We start from the raw sequence: 15,594 nt of genomic DNA, 5'->3' as shown, positions 1-15,594 counted from the left end.
ACGCTCCTTATGCGGTACTTCTCCGGCCGTTTTATGCCTATGGTCTCCGGACCCGGCCCCGGAGTCGGCATGACGGGATGCTGTGCGCTACATACCAGCTGCTGTATGACTTAAGTCCACCTCAGTCAGTATTCAAGGACCCCCTCTTCTCGCACACCCTCGCCGCAATGCATCCCTTCGGGGGCTCTCCGAAGTGTCCTAAATGCGGCACCTCCGTTTACGCTGCTGAACAGGTGTGTCCTGAACGCTGCACGAGCACTGCGGTCCCTGCTCATATATCGACACCTACTTCGGCTAGATTATGGGCCCCGGACGCAAGGTACGATCTACTAAATCTCTCCCGCCCGTCCCCGTACTGACGTCCGTCTAGTTATACCACAAGGTAGGCCTCTTCTCGCCCAGAGATCATGAGGTCCGCTGACCCTCGGGACCAGTCTTGTCTGAGGTGCACGTCGTGCGACAAGCGTCTGGACTCCTTCAGTTTGGTAGAGCATGACGAACAGGTGCGTGCCTCGTCAATCCCGTGTGAATATAGCTAACGAGTCATTATCGCTCCTTTGACCTGTTTCGCAGCCGTATTGGTACGTTTCGCACGATGTACGTCTCTTGGACTCTTCCTGAATTCTCCACAGCAAGCTGTGTCATGTAAAGCTCTTCGGCACACGGGACCTCCGCCACAGAAACCTCCCCCACCGCGATGAGCTTGTGCGCTCGCACACCACCGGAGGCAGCATTGGCACTACTATCAACCGTACCGCATCCCCTCCCGCACTCCCTTCTCGTTCCGCTACAAGTACGGCCATCACCCAGCCGCAGCCCGTCCGCGGTCATCAGACTGGCACCACTTTCAATGGAGGTGCAAACAAGTCACCGCCTCCTTTGCTCAAGCCAAACCGGGCGCTGAGCCCCAATAAGGGTTTGTCTGCCCTTCAAGCGTTGGACGACCTCATCGAAGATTTCGACGAGACGGAGGTCGTTACTCCGGCGCATGGCAATGAAGATAGGGAGTCAAATGGGATCTCCCAGAGTCTGGAGAACGTGAAGCTGAACGGGAACGGTGCAGGACAGAAATGGAACGGGGCGGGTGGAAGGACAGCGGGATTCGTACCCCTCATTGCCAATGGCAAAGCTCTGTCTACAGGTACTGTCCCTGTGCCCCTTGTTCCTTCCATGACAGGAACGCGGTACGGAGCGGCTCTCGGTGGTCCTACCGCTGCTCCGTTGGTTCCGACCATGACCGGTCGCCAGTGGGGAGTGGGTACGCCGAAGTGCCCCAGTTGCGGCAAGTCGGTGTACTTTGCAGAACAGGTCAAAGCTGTTGGCAAGACATGGCATAAGGCGTGCCTCAGGTGTATGGAATGTGGCAAGACGTTGGATAGCGGGCAGCTGGTGGACAAGGACAACGATCCGTATTGCAGACGATGTTATGGCAAGGTACGTCGATCGGCGTCTCGCTATCGCCCACATATTTTCTCATCGTGGTGCGCAGAACTTTGGGCCTCAAGGGAGCGGGTACGCCTTACTTGGAAAGCCCGGTGGTTGAGCAGGTGTTGCAAGTTTACCATGTTCCCGCGGACGTTCTGCATCTATACCTCTATCTTATGAATAGTCTATCTCTGACATGTATTTGTATGGTGGCGCCCTTGTTCAGACGACTGTCTATCTTTCCGCGATAGGGCCTCACTATTAGTTCGACGGACGACGCACACATTCTATTGCTATCGCTCAGAAGCGTATGGGCACAGGCCAGTGCCGCTTTGTGCAGGCGGCTTAGGATAAGTACGAGATGTACGACAAATTATGCATCCGCACGCGTAGTCTCTGACGCATGCCTATGCGTATATTACGAGCTTGCCTTCGGCAATCTGCCACTCTGCCCGCGCCCCATCGACGTCCAGGGCACGTTCTCGCTTCAGGCTTAGAGCTGCCCTCGCGCTCTCCTGACTGTTCGCATCGGTAAACACTTTCTGGATGGTGGCATCAGGCTGCGAAAGGTCTAGATCAAGAGTGTAAGGGACAGGTCGAGGAGCGGCGAAGATCAGACGGCGGGGCTCGAGGTCCAGGGTCGTTTCGGGTAACGAGGCTCGTGTCTGCAGGCAGGAAGCCCGTGGTGTCGGACAAGGTTAGGGACGCCGCCCCGCAAGCCGACGGAGACGAGGCAGACGTCAATTGCCGTGACGGATTCCAGGAAGTGCGACGACAGTTGTGAGTTATATGCAGGAACAAGTTTTGGCGACGAGAGTCCAAAGGGGTAAGACAACAGTCGGGTTTGGTAAATGATGCCAGACCGAGGAATTCGTAAGCCGCAACGGGTCAACGAGTTGAGAGAAATGGAAGGGACGCACGAGGCGGGGTACAGATAACGAGATGCGTAGGCGACCGTCGTCTGTTCGGGACCAGTTCAGCTCTGGGACACTTGTACCGACTGACGGTGCAGGGTCGGACTGAACGCGTGTCTGGGATGACGTCTTGGATGCGGTCTTGAGAATGCCTTTAGGCGGGGAGGGCTTCGTGGCGGAGGATGAAGCAGCCGACGGTGGAAGTTCTTCTATCAGTGGTTTCCCGACCTGTCTGGCATCGGAGGGAGCGTTCTTGTAGAGCGAGATGGGAATGAGGACGGAGCGGGGCTTAAGTCTACCCTTGGACGCGATGTTGGGCGTCCCGATTTGGCGCGAAAGGAGGACAGAGTACTGGGCCTCGATTCGCTGGAAGGCGAGTTCTGGAGAGACAAGAGGGGTGAGTGTGGCTAATCGCATTTGTGGGACATAGCATGTAGAGAACGTACCGATGAGGAGCGTCTTGAACTCGGTCGAGCGAAGAGCACGCGACTTGAGAGCAGAGTTAAATATGCAGTCAAACACGACAGAGGGTTTGCCGGCTGTCGAAGAACGGACAGTGAGTCAATAAGACTGCATGCGGGATAGACATACTGGAGTAAGAAATGAAGCGCAGGAAGACGTGAGATCAAGCGTACCTTTGTCGATGTCCGATCGAGGCTCTGTTACTATGACTGGGACAAACCATTCGGCAGCCTGATCGGGGTCGAGGGCAGCTTGTGCAGCCATGGCGCGCTCTATGGCGGCATCGCTGCCTTCCGGGGGAGGCGGGACATTCGAGTCCCAGGCGATGTTGACGAAGACCTTGAGACCGTTGGTTATGTTGATTGCAGTTGGCGAAGACACATCGGAGGAAGAGGATGAAGGAAGAGGGCAGGAGACGGAGTTGAGTGCGGTGGATTTGACGCAGAAACCAGAAGTAGGGGAGAGGGAGACTCGTTGAGTGACGGCCATGCGAGTAAGTGGGAGTCAGAATGTGAGGAACAGGAACGGTTGAGAGGCGATTGTGTGTATATGTATGTCGGGTTAGCGAGATCATAGAGCAGCGCAGATCTGTGGCGAGGGAGATGGGAGGTGGCTGTGCTGCTGAGAGAGATTAGATAATCTATGGCAGATCTGTGTGGTCTCCGAGTCGGTTTCGGTTTCTCCTCGGAGTGCTTGGTCGAGCAGTACTGTGTTTCTACTCGGCCAGAGCCAGCGAACGTGTGCTCTGACTCACCGCCCTTGCCGCCTCGTACCACTTCCCTGCCTCAGTTCTTGCCCCCACATCCACCATGGCCGCCTCTCAAAAGACCCCCTTTAGATTTGGTGCGTCTCTCCCTCTCCCGAGTCATTCTTTCCCGTACTGACCGACCTCCCCACCTTCCTCCGCCATCTCTCCCTGATAGCTCTTCCTGAGCACGACATGTACACCAGCAAGGACAACATCACCCCCCTTCCCGAGGATCAGCAGCATATCGAGGGTTACATTCAGGACCGCCGAGTCATTGGCGTGCGTCTTCGTCCCATCATCTCACAGACGTGCGCCTCCGATCTCACATCTTATCTTTACCTCGTCATTTTCCGCTTCCCCATCTCTAGTATGACCCGCTAGTCCAGCCCGCCCTTCTCCGACATGAGATCGTCTCTTCCCAGCAATCCCTCTCTACTATCGCCTCTGCACGCTTCTCTGCGGCTAGGATACTCGCCGGCCGCGATGATCGTCTTCTTGTCGTCGTCGGTCCCTGCTCCATTCACTCCCCTGCGCAGGCCATCGAATACGCCAAGCTTCTCAAGTCAAAAATCCCGGAGTGGAACAACCTCCTCATAATCATGCGGGCCTACTTGTACGTGCCATCTCCTGTTCCTCAACAATCTGCCGTTGTCCTGACATAACCATTCGCTCAGCGAAGTAATGATCTGCTTGCTACTTAGTTGCTCAATATCTTCTCATATAACACCACCTGTAGAAACCCAGGACTACCGTTGGCTGGAAGGGTCTCATCAACGACCCCGACATCGACGGCTCCTTCAAGATCAACAAAGGCCTCCGTTTAGCCCGACAACTCCTCTGTGACCTCACCGAACTTGGCGTCCCTGTCGGCTCCGAATTGCTCGACACCATCTCACCTCAATTCATCGCAGACCTCATCTCCTGGGGTGCAATTGGAGCTCGAACTACCGAGTCACAGTTGCATCGTGAGCTGGCCAGTGGTGTGTCGTTCCCTATTGGTTTCAAAAATGGCACAGATGGAAGCGTACGTACTCCCACGTTTCATTATATTCCCGCCAGAGTCTTACTTGCATGGGAATTGCGGCTTCCAAATACTGTACCGGATGCACATACTACACACGGCGTCATGATTGCAGATGACAGTTGCTGTCGATGCGATGCGTTCCGCCGAGAACCCACACGCGTTCATGGGCGTTACGGAGCACGGTCTAGCAGCAATCGTCAAGACCAGGGGTAATCAGGTACGTTCTCGCTCTATGTGTGTATTCACCCATGGTCGATTGTTGATGTATCGTTCCGATAGGATGTGCACGTCATTCTACGCGGTGGTACCAAGGGTCCCAACTACGCTGCGGAACACGTCAAGGCTGCCGCGTCCGCCATCGAGAAAGCGCGACCTCAACACCACCCGTCGATCATGATCGACTGCTCCCGTACGTCTGCTCTCCTTCAGATTCCATCACTTGATGTGAGGCTGATGCGCTGTCGCGCGGTGCCTGGCGATTCCTGCAGATGGGAACTCGCAAAAGAACCACAACAACCAGCCAAAAGTCCTCGCGGACATCTGCACCCAGCTCGAGGCGGGCGAGCGCCATATCACAGGCGTCATGATCGAGTCGCACATCAACGCAGGCAGGCAGGACGTCCCGCCCGAAGGTCCTACCGCCCTCAAGCACGGCGTGTCCATCACGGATGCTTGCGTCGATTGGGACACGACTGTTAAAATGCTTGACGAGCTCAACGCCGCCGTGGGCCGGAGAAGAGAAAAGCTGCTCGAGCAGGGGCTGAGCAAACCTGCGCTCAACGGGTCCGCGTAGATACGCAGATACCGATGTGTTAGTTGCTTGTGCCCTCGGGGGAGGGTTGTACGGCCTTCGTCGAGGACAAGGTTGTAGGATGACCGATGTTTGTGCTTACTCGTGAATGTACAAACTAGCGATCAGTTTCTTGGCGTGGGCGAGTGATCGCTGCGATCCCATCGCCACGCAAGCTTTCGCCAACGTCGGGCCTTTGAAATGACACAGAGTCGGTGCATGCTGTGCCGCCGCGACGTAAGTATTTTGCCCCTGGTGATGCTAGGTGATGCTAGGTGATGCTTCGGCTTCCGCACAGGACCCCCGATAATGACAAATGAGCGATCTATGGAATCCGGACAAGTTTTGGACCAAACCCGAGGATAGAAAGTGCGAGAACGTTTTTCAGTCCGGACAAGGTTGTTCAGATTGGAGAATCTTGAATCACTCACCTGGGAGAATAATCGGGGTCCTTTCAATGGAGGATTATGAAACGCCGGGCTCCAACCGGGATCGAGGAATGATGCGATGTCTTCCACATACGCTGGCCTGCATTCGATGCGAAAACTAGTATTCCATTCCTCATCCGCTGACGGATGTTGTACACTAGATATGTCGTACTTATACGCGTATATTCTATCTGTCTACAGAAGAGTTCCGTTTCTCATGACTACAACACCTTCGCGCACGACACCCTCTGGAAACGAAGCCTGCGCTAAGCCTGACTGACACGCGGTGCATGTCAGGACACAAAGGGGAGAATGCAAGTACACCAATACCAGAAGAAAAGGAAAGGAGAGTGTGTCCGTAGATCACGGGGACAGATAGAGCAAGATAGTAGATACAGGAGCGTCTATGCGTCACAAAGCGACGATAGAGGGAGGCAATAATGGGTACACGGCGTGCGGCGATTTTTCCTTCCTTGCTACTACACTGCAACAAGCTGTCAGACGTTGCCACCCAGAGCTGACGGGGAACACGTACTAGTCCAGATTAGATAGGATAGTGCATTTACGCGTACCGGGATGCGGCTTGCCAGAAGCCGCTGGTACCTTTTGGCGTGACACCGCTTTCGACGTCGGCGAAGGAGGCAGCGGCGGCGTGGTCGTTGGAGTTGACGTCACTTCGCACAGACGCCGCTTGGGCGTGATGGGTGGTCGGAGAAGTACGTGTCGAGGACGACGTCGAGTAGGTCTTGCTTTCTTCGCCGTCGAGCTTCCAGATGGAGCTGCCACTACTCCGTCCAAGGGAGCTGTATGACGACGAGCTGCTCTTCCGCGGACCAGGGTTGTACTGGCCCTGCCGGTTGGACGCGGCCGACATGACCGAACGGCTGGAGGTCCCTGGAGTGAGGATGTAATGCGCATCCTCCGAGGAACCGTCGTAGGAGAGGTCAGCCGAAGAAGACGACGTCGGCGACGAGGATTGCGAGGGCGAGTGTATGATGTCCTGCAGGAAGGATGGTAGGAGGTTGTGGGAGTCGCGTGAATCAGACATGAGACCGCCGCCGTAGGGCTGCAGCTCACGCGGCACGCGCTCAGGGTGGCCACCCGACGTCTGATAGATAGGCAAGAGACCTTTGTCCTGGTCCGAGAACGCGATTGGCGGAAGAAGAGGCGACCCGTGACGGCTGTTTCCCATGCTACGGCTCCTTCCGTTGGGGAAACGGAGCTGCTGAGGGGGGACACTGGCCAAGTCTCCCTGAGGCCGCTCAGGCTGTGCGGGAACACCGTTCAAGTCAAGAGCATTGAACTGGGTAGTGAGGACGTTTGCGAGGAGCGCGATACGTTCGGCCTGGACAGCCGCGGATATAGAGTCTCCGTTGCCCTCAGCGTCTGTGGGACATGTTAGTCTACGCGTGATGAGGTCAAAGCGAATAATATCTACTGACAGGGATAACACGTCTGGCAAACCTTTCGACGACGCCAGTTATGATAGTTGCACTTCCCACAAACCCAATCGCCTGGCTGCTTCTCCGCGGCGCCCTTGTTACCGGTATTGATGATGGGGGGATACTGTGGAAGGGCGTGAGGGGGCGACAGGAAAGCAGGTAACGTGCACCTACCGTCATCAGGGCGGTTTCAATCGGGCGGATTTGGCAGGGCTCTGGAAGCGGTTCGTTATCCGGCCAATACATGACGCAGGGGGAAAGTGGGTCCCGCGAGATGTTGCGCACTCTGCCGCCGACGCTGAGAGCACGTCCAGATGGAGTGAGCGGAGGATACTGTGGGGGTGGCGGCTTGTGTGACACGTTCATGGCCAGAGCGTTCGACGCAAGTTGAGCAGGATAGCCCGGGGTCACAGGGCCTGTAGGTGCCGATGGGGACACCGGAGAGACACCTTGCGCAGTATTATACATTCCCGCAAAGCGCGGCGAAGGGGCCGCGAGCGGCAATGGTGGAGACAGCGCCGTGTCTACCGAAAGTTCAGACGCGCCGCCAGTGCGCGGACGGGCGCAAGCTATGCATACGGTGTTTCTTCTACCGTAAGCGTAAGCGTTTAGTGGTGTTCAGCAAGATTACATAAAAGAACATAAGGGGACCTACTGAAAATTGTGGGCGCTGCAGTTCGAGGCGGAGCATCTAGGATCAAGCAAGGTTGAGCATGACGATAGACAGTGGGGTCTATATCACGTACATCCAATCGCCCAATCGGAAACTAGTCTTGGGATTCGGCGGATTGCTCGAAATGGTGTAGGTCGGAGCACCACCACCAGCAGAGTCGGTCTGGGCAGCTGCGCCGGCGGAGCGAAGTTGAGGTGGACGGTGGATACCAATGAAATGGCTCTCAGGGATCATGTGTGGCTGCGTCGACGCGCGCTGGGTGTTGAGCCGGAGTTGAGGCGACTGTCGAGAGAGATGTCAGGACAAGGCAGGACGAAGGAAGAACTGACTGACAAGTGGCTCTGAGGCGATTCTCCTTGTCGCCGGCAGGAATGCGAGTTCCGTTTCGAGGGCGGGGACTACGGTGAATAGATCGCAGGACAAGCCCAACGCAGCTCGCGCCTGTGGGTCGGTCAACAAGAGCGAGCTATGAAGACTGCATCGAAGGACATACTTCTGAGGGCGAGGGAAAGACAGCCCAGATATTGCCGGCGCTAGCGATACTCGTCTCCGGAGGAGCTTGGACAGGGGTAGGTGGAGGCAACGCGATCTGGTCGAGCGGGTAGTTAATATTCGGAATACAAACAAAGAGAAGAATGGCATACCTGCGAACAGCCGTGTGTAAAGAGCTTCCACAACAGGTCCTTCGGCGTTGACCGAAGGTTTACGAGCTATGATGGGCGCCGAAGCTATGTGAGCGGCGCGAATACGCGGTAGCATCGTATAACGTACCCGGACAACCGTCGATTGTGGTAAAATTTCCCGCATGCTTCGGCTCGGAGAAGCTGGGAGAGAAAGTACGCGGTGCTGGAGAGGGGAAGGATCGTGCCTAGTAAAGCCGCCCTGCTCGTGAAGCCGGGGATGCAAGGCTTGAGGGACGCCCAACTGCTGCAGGGGGTGCTGAGGGGGCATGCCTATGTACGCGGGGGAGTGACGGGTGGATGGAAGGGACGTGTAGCCAGATCGAAGGGAGCGGTTGGTTAAAAGAGCATAGAGTATGAAGGAAAGAGAGCTTGGCGGGCGTGGTGAGGGTCGTCGAGGGCGCGATGGAAGTGAAAGGAACGAGAAGAGGTTCGGACAGACGGATCGTCGTCGTCGCGCTCAGGGCCGAGGCAGGATTCTCTCCTGGATCGTGGCTGTCCCCACCCAATCTGAAAATCAGAGATGCAAAAATGCAGACTTGTATTTTTCTCCGACCCTCGCCCACGCTTCCTTCTCAGCAGCCCGTCTTCAATCACTCAACACGCCCCTCGAGCCCCCAAAATCGTTTCCAGATCTCCCCCGGATTCGTCGCAGCTGTCCTTGTCGCCCGCCACCGCCCCCCGTCGTCCTGCCCTCATCCGACCGGCCGACGTTCGGTCCCCCCGCCCCGACAGCCCTCCCGCTCGGGTCATCTCTTTTAGACATCATTTTCCTCTCCGTGCTGACGCACCTGAATCAGCGACCCTCGCCCCCCGATCGACTCCTCTCTTGACGCAGGCGGCTTATTGCTTCTTTCGGTACTCCATGCATTCCTGATCATCAGATGAAAGGGCTGTCATGCCGCGCTAATTTGCCGGCCTACAGTACACACCCTAATGACTCATAAGCCCCAGTGAGAACGTGCCCGATTCGGGTCGATTTGGGGCGAGTCCGGTCGTGTCCAGCTGTATGTACTTGTGTTGAGTCGAATTTGTTCGATTTGGCGGTCATAAGCGCCCATTTGACGTCCGTCTTAGCTTGATGGTCGCGAGATCGGACGTGCGTGTCTCTAACGACATGACGTCTACTACTGTCTCTACAGCTGCGGCGCCGTAATGTCTTAGCTTGTCGCTACCTAATGCTTTAGCATGTCGCTCCGTAATGCCTTAGCTTGAGTTGTGTTTTGACCTCTCTTCGCCATATAAGATTTGTGCTTGATGCTTGCTCCCATCACGCAACTGTGCCAGGGATCTAGTATAGTCGTTCTCGTACGATTTTGCTCACTATTGGACTATGTCGTGATGCCGCCTCCAAAATATATTTCAATTGTGATTGTCTCCAGTACTGCAAGATGCAGAGACACGAAGTTTCTGTTCTCTGGTAGTGGGAACCTGCCCTAAACAAAGTGACGTCAGTGCAGTGGAGTCACTGCTTGCACAGACCACCGCCGTCTTCCCCCTTGTTCCCTAACCCTTCTCTGTTCCTCTCTTCCTGACCGCCAGTACGGCATACATCCCTGCCTTGGTGATAACACAGTGCGCCTTTTTACAGTGTTAGGAAGGTACGTTAGACTTTGAGAGAACTTCAAGGCTGCATCATGGTCCAGAGGATAAGGTGAGTACTCGTGCATGGTGTCGCCGTTACAACATCATTCCATATGAGGTCTATCATGCATGTGCAACACACTTGAAGGTACATGTGTCACTTCAGTTACCCTTATCGTTTTCACTCTCTTCCCGAGGCATCCTTCCAAGTTCGCCTGGCGCACGCAGCCGCTTGAGGTGATGGCTGTGCCTCACGACTGCATATGTGTGCGCTGACACATTCTTATCTAGCTTTCGACTCTCCTTCCCCATTGCTTGGACATCTTCGTCTCCAACATTGCACCTCCCTCCCTGCCCTGTCTTCTCACCCTTCCCTGGTCTCCAACAAACCTGCAACAGCTCATGGTTCCAGCTTAAGTTTGCGATGCATGCGCGCCAGCAAAGTATCATCTGCACAGAATCCAAATGCGCCCAATAGTAGCTGTATTGTACCATGTAGTGTAACACGATCCTATATGACAGAATACAGTCATTTCCCCCATATTATCCAATGGTGTGGTCCGAATCTAATCAAATAAACCCGATGGCTAACGACTACCGTCGACCCAAATCGACTGAAGCTGTATTCTATCGATTCCTTAGACGGCATCATACCGCTGAATACGACAGCCGTCGTATATAGTCCGGATGGTCGTAAAATGTCAGGTTGCACGACTAGATACAATTGGATTCGACCGAAATTGACCCGAATCGGGCACGTTCTCACTGGGCATAAGCCTCGGCGTATGCAGATGATTGCATGTTATGGGCTATAAGAGGGATTGGTACCTAGTGCCCGTAGGCGGCTGGCGCGTTGAAGGTAAGCGCCCATAGGGTTTGTCCCACGATCGGCAAAAGCGCATCAATATAGCCACCACCAGTCAGGGAATTCCAAAATACAGCACCCGGACAGTGCGTCATCGGGCACACATCACTTTCGAGACTGGTACACCTAATACAGTGACCGCAAAAAATACTGCACCGGCGCTTAGCGCCGCCAAAATCGTCGTATAGCGGGCCACGCACAGCAGCTCCTGGCTCGAAACTAGGGGTCATTTGTAGCAATGCATGTCATGTATCACTTATAGAATGCTTGGTAATAAACAAGGCAGAAATGCCCACTCTATTGGAACAACAGGGGGCAGACCACCATATAGTGGCATATAAGCAGTGTGTAATGAATGACAAGAGTTGGCGAAAATTTGACAACGGTGCAGAGCTAAGCCTAGTAATGTGTATGTAGTTCATGAGCATCCCTAAGGGCCTGAACGCGATGGGGAAGTGAGCCATAAAGCTTCTGTATGTACTCAGGATCAAGTCCATACCACTCCTCCTCTAAAGCGGCCCATAGCTTGTTGGTGTTGTATGGGAGTGGGTTGCAACGGTGCACATGGCGATCTAGCTCGTCCCAGACATGCTCGATGATGTTCATATTGGGGGAGGATGAAGGCCAGGGGAGTAAAGTGATGTTATGGTCCTCAAACCAATGTGCGGCAAGGTGGGAAGTGTGTTTGCAATTGTTGTCTTGCTGGACGATGATGTGATGAGTGGGGATGTGGTGGTCATGAAGTGTACCCAGCAGTGACTCCTTGATAATGGCACAGTACTTCTTTGCATCCATGATGCCGTTGATGCGGTGAAGACGTCCAACTCTGTGCGATGTGATGCATCCCCAGACTATGACAGTTCCTCACCCATGCTTGACGGTCTTCTTCACGTTCCTGTCCAGAAAAGCCTCCCCATCCCTTCTCCAGCACCATTGCCTCCCATCTGAGCCAAAAAGGTTGAACCTAGACTCATCTGAGATAATCAAGCGCCAATGTTCAACATCCCATCCAGCAACTCCCTCCACCCACAACTTCCGCTGCACCACAGTGAAACGGCTCAGGTATGGCTTCTCCTGGCACACCCAGCCATGCAAGCCAATCTCACAGAGACTGTGCTGAATGGTTTGGGGGCTGACTGTGGGGAAGAGCTGTTGCTGGAGGTCAGTTGCATCTCAAGCAGCCCCCACGCTAAGGTGATCTCGGCATGACGGAGGTTGCGGGGAGAGAGTTTGCAAGGGCGGCCTGATTTTGAAGGGCGGTAGTAGATGTCACTGGTCTGCTGGACAATCTTGTAGTTGCGCTAGGCTGTAGAGGGATCAAGTCCCAGAAGAGACACAATCTCGTGGAAGGTCTTCAGCTTTTTAAAGTGAGGGTCACGGAAAGCAAGAATACGAGCACGTTTGCTGAGCGTGCAAACAGTCATGGCAGTAGGCTTGTAGAGTAAGCTCCAGAGAAGCGAGTATTAAAGGAATATAGTCATAAAAGTTCATGACAGCGTAGGTGTTGAGGGGAGGTTACAGTGGGCGTGCTGAGCTGGCAGATGTCAAATAGATGCCTAATCAGATTGTGGGTCAGTTGCACACTAGCAAAATGTGTATTCACCAGTCTCCTTCCGACAACATATTTTTAAAAAGTCTGGTTTGTCATTGAATGTACCAGGTTACAGATAGCCCAGGTTTCTGGTGAGCTAGTCCAAAAAACTATGTGTCGAGACCGCTGATGCAGTATTTTTTGCGGTCGCTGTATAAGTGAGTTATATGGTCTTGCAATATCATATTATATCACATCTGTACTTGTACTAACGGAAAGTGTTCGAACACCTGTCACAGCTAACGAGCTGTACCACCGAACAAACAAGGACAAGCTTACTAGTGCAAAGGTTGATGCTGAGGAGCAAAGCAACCAGAGGTGACACAGTAAAGAGATGTGAAGAAGTGTATTCCCTAGACTAGAAGGGGTGTTGAGAGGTAGGGCTGCTATAGAGGAGATGGGTGATCGACGAGAAGATCAGGTCTGAGGTTCCCTGCCTCAGACTTCCTACTATTTATACTAATACAATGGTGCACAGACCAGGTATCTATTGAAGATTGTTTGGTCAGAGTTCCTGCAGATCCATGTTCTGTCCCGTGACCTGCCTCGTGACTAATACCTGAGTCATCATAATATTACCGTCGGTACGCCCCACCCCCATCTTTTCGTTATTGAATCACTCCTTCTCATCGCCCTCGTGTACACTCAACCCCCTTCCTATCCCTGGCGACCTATGCTTACCTTTCCGGCTCTCCGTCGTCCACCTGTACACTATCATCCCCCACTCTGTCTCCTGACGACTACGTTTCTGGACTTGGCCCTTTTCCCTTAATGCCTTCCCCTTTCGTCTACATGACCGAACCCTGAGTCCGACCCTGACCCTTTCCCTTTTCGGCTACATTATTTTACCCTGACCCAGACCCGGACTGTCACAGTTTTCTCGTGCCACGTGACCTGGGGGTCATGTGTACTGGGACAGACGCTCACCTTGACCGCGGACAACTTGTACCGGAAAGTGGAGGGGCCAGGATCGAACCCCAGACCTCATAACGGCCAGGAGCGCCCATCCTCACTCACTGGCAGGTGACTGATGTGACAGCAGGAGCACTTACTCATTGGAAAGGGTCCAGACTCGGTACAACTCAGGTATTAGTTGTAAGGCCACTATGAGGCAGGTCAGAGGGTAGGACATGAGGCAGAGAACTCTGACCAAACGATGGTCGATAGGTACCTGGTCTGTGCACCGTTGTATTAGTATATATAGTAGGGAGTCTGAGGCAGGGAACCTCAGACTTGATCTTCTCGTCGATCACCCATCTCCTCTGTAGGTAGCTAGCAGCCCTACCTCCCACTGCCCCTTCTAGTCTAGGGAATCTACTTCTTTGCATCATCTCTTGCTGTGTCACTTGTGGTTGCTTCGCTCTCAGCACCAACCCCTTCACCAGTAAGCTTTGTCTTTGTTTGTCTGGTGGCACAGCTCGTTGGCTGTGACATTAGATCAAGTCTCTTACCCATCCCCTCTGTGGAGTGTCTCAACCACTTGCGGACCGGATCTCTTCCCCCAGGAGTTTTTTGAAACGTTTATCATCCCCCCCCACTATCCTTCCATCCGACTCGGACCTACCGGAGTTTACCTGTCGTCACTTCAAGAGACACGGTCACCTTGACGTTCAGTCCCAAATTGACTGTGCCCTTGCCGACGATACGTCAGATCGACTTCGTCATCGCCGTCAGTATCGGCATACCCCAATTGTCCCTCGTCGCAAGGCACTCCCACCTTCTGTACCCTCTACTCAGCCCCTTGACAGACCACTCGCTACGCGCCTCACCACACTGCCACCACCCTTTGTCCCGTCCACCCCTACAATCCCTCTCCAGTACCGCATCTCTGCACCACCTCTGCCCTCCTTCGCACATTGTGATCCCATCGACCTCCTCGCTATCATCGGTTCCAAGGTCAGCGCTGTCATCAAAAGACTGCAGGCCATCTTCGATCGCAAGGATCAATTGCTCGACATTCCCCACGATCATCGGCTCGCCCTTCAATGCATCAGTGACAAGCTTGAGTGGATCCTCGACAACATCGAAAACGGCTCTTCGTGGACATGCAATCAGCAGCAAAACATCGACTGGTTTTGCAAGGAGTTTGGAAAGGTCAAGTTCAGTGGACTTGGACAGAATTTTGAGCGCATTGTCAAGGCTTTAGTGGAGTTAGAACATTTCGGGTACTTAGATTGGATCGTCCTTTAGTTTTGTACATCGGATATCATTGCAATGGCTTCAGGCTCTCGTTACACCCCTCTGGCAGAGGATGACTTTGAGTCAGATGACCTGGGTCTACACACACACCCGGCTCCGTCACAGGCACACACCCGTCTAGCTTCGCCTACTGCTACGCTGCAAGCGTACCCAGAAATTCAATGGATCTACGCTGGCGTCGAGTATGGCTCGTTAGAAGACGCTATTCGTGCCTCGGCAAACAGTTTAGGGATCACCAACCAAGCTTACGTCGACTGGACCATCTCCGTAACAAGGGACATCACACGGCGTGAAGTAGTCAATGTCTACAACGTCCTCGGCGGCAAGCTATATGAACATCAGAACGACTTCCTCAATGAGTGTGACACCACCCACGCCACCTTCAAAGAGTTGGACACGTCTATGACAGGCCTTCACACCAAGGCTGACACTGCCAGGAACCTCGCTCTCAAAGCCGTCAAAGAGAACAAACAGCTGAAGGCGGAATTGGTCACTGTCCACGCGGATCTGGAAGTTCTCAACCGGAACAACACGGAGCTCGTCAAACAGTACAAGGAACTCGCGGCCAAGTTTACACAGTTGGAGCAAGGACTGTCAACCCGCACCACGCTCGGTATCATCACCGCCCCGGCTCCTGTCGTATCACAGACCTCACGTATCAAGGCATCAGAACCACCCAAGTACAAGGGCAACAAAGGCTCGGACATCACTCTCGAACAATGGTTACAGAAGATGGGCCTTTGGTTCTGTGTCCAGAACATCACCACGG

General features: G+C 54.0%; 6 protein-coding genes across 6 annotated transcripts; 4 read left to right on the top strand and 2 right to left on the bottom strand.

The window, feature by feature from the left end:
* The first annotated feature begins 161 nt into the window (after positions 1-161).
* Positions 162-1,725, top strand: DICSQDRAFT_88177 (LIM-domain-containing protein). Its single transcript, XM_007366979.1, has 7 exons — positions 162-233; positions 299-319; positions 371-382; positions 435-503; positions 574-581; positions 633-1,434; positions 1,490-1,725. The coding sequence occupies exons 1-7, from the start codon at positions 168-170 to the stop codon at positions 1,541-1,543; spliced, it is 1,032 nt and encodes a 343-aa protein (XP_007367041.1). The 5' UTR covers positions 162-167; the 3' UTR covers positions 1,544-1,725.
* Positions 1,726-1,745: 20 nt separating this feature from the next.
* On the bottom strand, positions 1,746-3,290 carry DICSQDRAFT_107741 (uncharacterized protein; the record flags this gene model as incomplete). Its single annotated transcript, XM_007366978.1, has 4 exons — positions 1,746-2,090; positions 2,346-2,719; positions 2,786-2,878; positions 2,975-3,290. 4 exons carry the CDS (start codon positions 3,288-3,290, stop codon positions 1,833-1,835), a joined length of 1,041 nt encoding a protein of 346 aa, XP_007367040.1. The 3' UTR covers positions 1,746-1,832.
* A 451-nt stretch (positions 3,291-3,741) lies between these two features.
* Positions 3,742-5,366, top strand: DICSQDRAFT_63609 (3-deoxy-7-phosphoheptulonate synthase; the record flags this gene model as incomplete). Its single annotated transcript, XM_007366977.1, has 6 exons — positions 3,742-3,828; positions 3,918-4,166; positions 4,286-4,573; positions 4,686-4,790; positions 4,853-4,982; positions 5,062-5,366. 6 exons carry the CDS (start codon positions 3,742-3,744, stop codon positions 5,364-5,366), a joined length of 1,164 nt encoding a protein of 387 aa, XP_007367039.1.
* Positions 5,367-5,914: 548 nt separating this feature from the next.
* Positions 5,915-8,942, bottom strand: DICSQDRAFT_181452 (uncharacterized protein). Its single transcript, XM_007366976.1, has 10 exons — positions 8,678-8,942; positions 8,551-8,616; positions 8,400-8,495; positions 8,240-8,347; positions 7,980-8,188; positions 7,889-7,924; positions 7,408-7,822; positions 7,234-7,357; positions 6,327-7,177; positions 5,915-6,275 (listed from the first exon to the last, which is right to left on the bottom strand). The coding sequence occupies exons 1-9, from the start codon at positions 8,855-8,857 to the stop codon at positions 6,354-6,356; spliced, it is 2,058 nt and encodes a 685-aa protein (XP_007367038.1). The 5' UTR covers positions 8,858-8,942; the 3' UTR covers positions 5,915-6,275; positions 6,327-6,353.
* Positions 8,943-14,438: 5,496 nt separating this feature from the next.
* DICSQDRAFT_63528 (uncharacterized protein) lies at positions 14,439-14,816 on the top strand (the record flags this gene model as incomplete). Its single annotated transcript, XM_007366975.1, has 1 exon — positions 14,439-14,816. A coding segment is annotated over one exon (378 nt), but the record flags the coding sequence as incomplete, so codon positions are not given.
* Positions 14,817-14,840: 24 nt separating this feature from the next.
* On the top strand, positions 14,841-15,573 carry DICSQDRAFT_171315 (uncharacterized protein; the record flags this gene model as incomplete). The annotated part of the gene is made up of 1 exon (XM_007366974.1): positions 14,841-15,573. A coding segment is annotated over one exon (733 nt), but the record flags the coding sequence as incomplete, so codon positions are not given.
* Between the last annotated feature and the right edge of the window lie 21 nt (positions 15,574-15,594).

The sequence above is a fragment of the Dichomitus squalens genome, assembly GCF_000275845.1.
Source record: "Dichomitus squalens LYAD-421 SS1 unplaced genomic scaffold DICSQscaffold_22, whole genome shotgun sequence".
In the NCBI taxonomy this organism is placed as follows: domain Eukaryota; kingdom Fungi; phylum Basidiomycota; class Agaricomycetes; order Polyporales; family Polyporaceae; genus Dichomitus; species Dichomitus squalens.
Note: the sequence above shows the minus strand (reverse complement) of the source record. Positions and strands in the feature narration are given on the sequence as shown.

Excerpts from the sequence above, each read along its gene's own strand:
- DICSQDRAFT_181452 (XM_007366976.1), bottom strand. The coding sequence starts at position 8,857 with ATGCCCCCTCAGCACCCCCTGCAGCAGTTGGGCGTCCCTCAAGCCTTG. Across the intron at positions 8,348-8,399 it reads TCTTTCCCTCGCCCTCAGAA|GCGCGAGCTGCGTTGGGCTT; the intron begins GTATGTCCTTCG and ends ACCGACCCACAG. Across the intron at positions 7,178-7,233 it reads TTGCCAGACGTGTTATCCCT|ACGCTGAGGGCAACGGAGAC; the intron begins GTCAGTAGATAT and ends CATGTCCCACAG.
- DICSQDRAFT_88177 (XM_007366979.1), top strand. The coding sequence starts at position 168 with ATGCATCCCTTCGGGGGCTCTCCGAAGTGTCCTAAATGCGGCACCTCC. Across the intron at positions 234-298 it reads CCGTTTACGCTGCTGAACAG|ATTATGGGCCCCGGACGCAA; the intron begins GTGTGTCCTGAA and ends TACTTCGGCTAG. Across the intron at positions 1,435-1,489 it reads GCAGACGATGTTATGGCAAG|AACTTTGGGCCTCAAGGGAG; the intron begins GTACGTCGATCG and ends CGTGGTGCGCAG.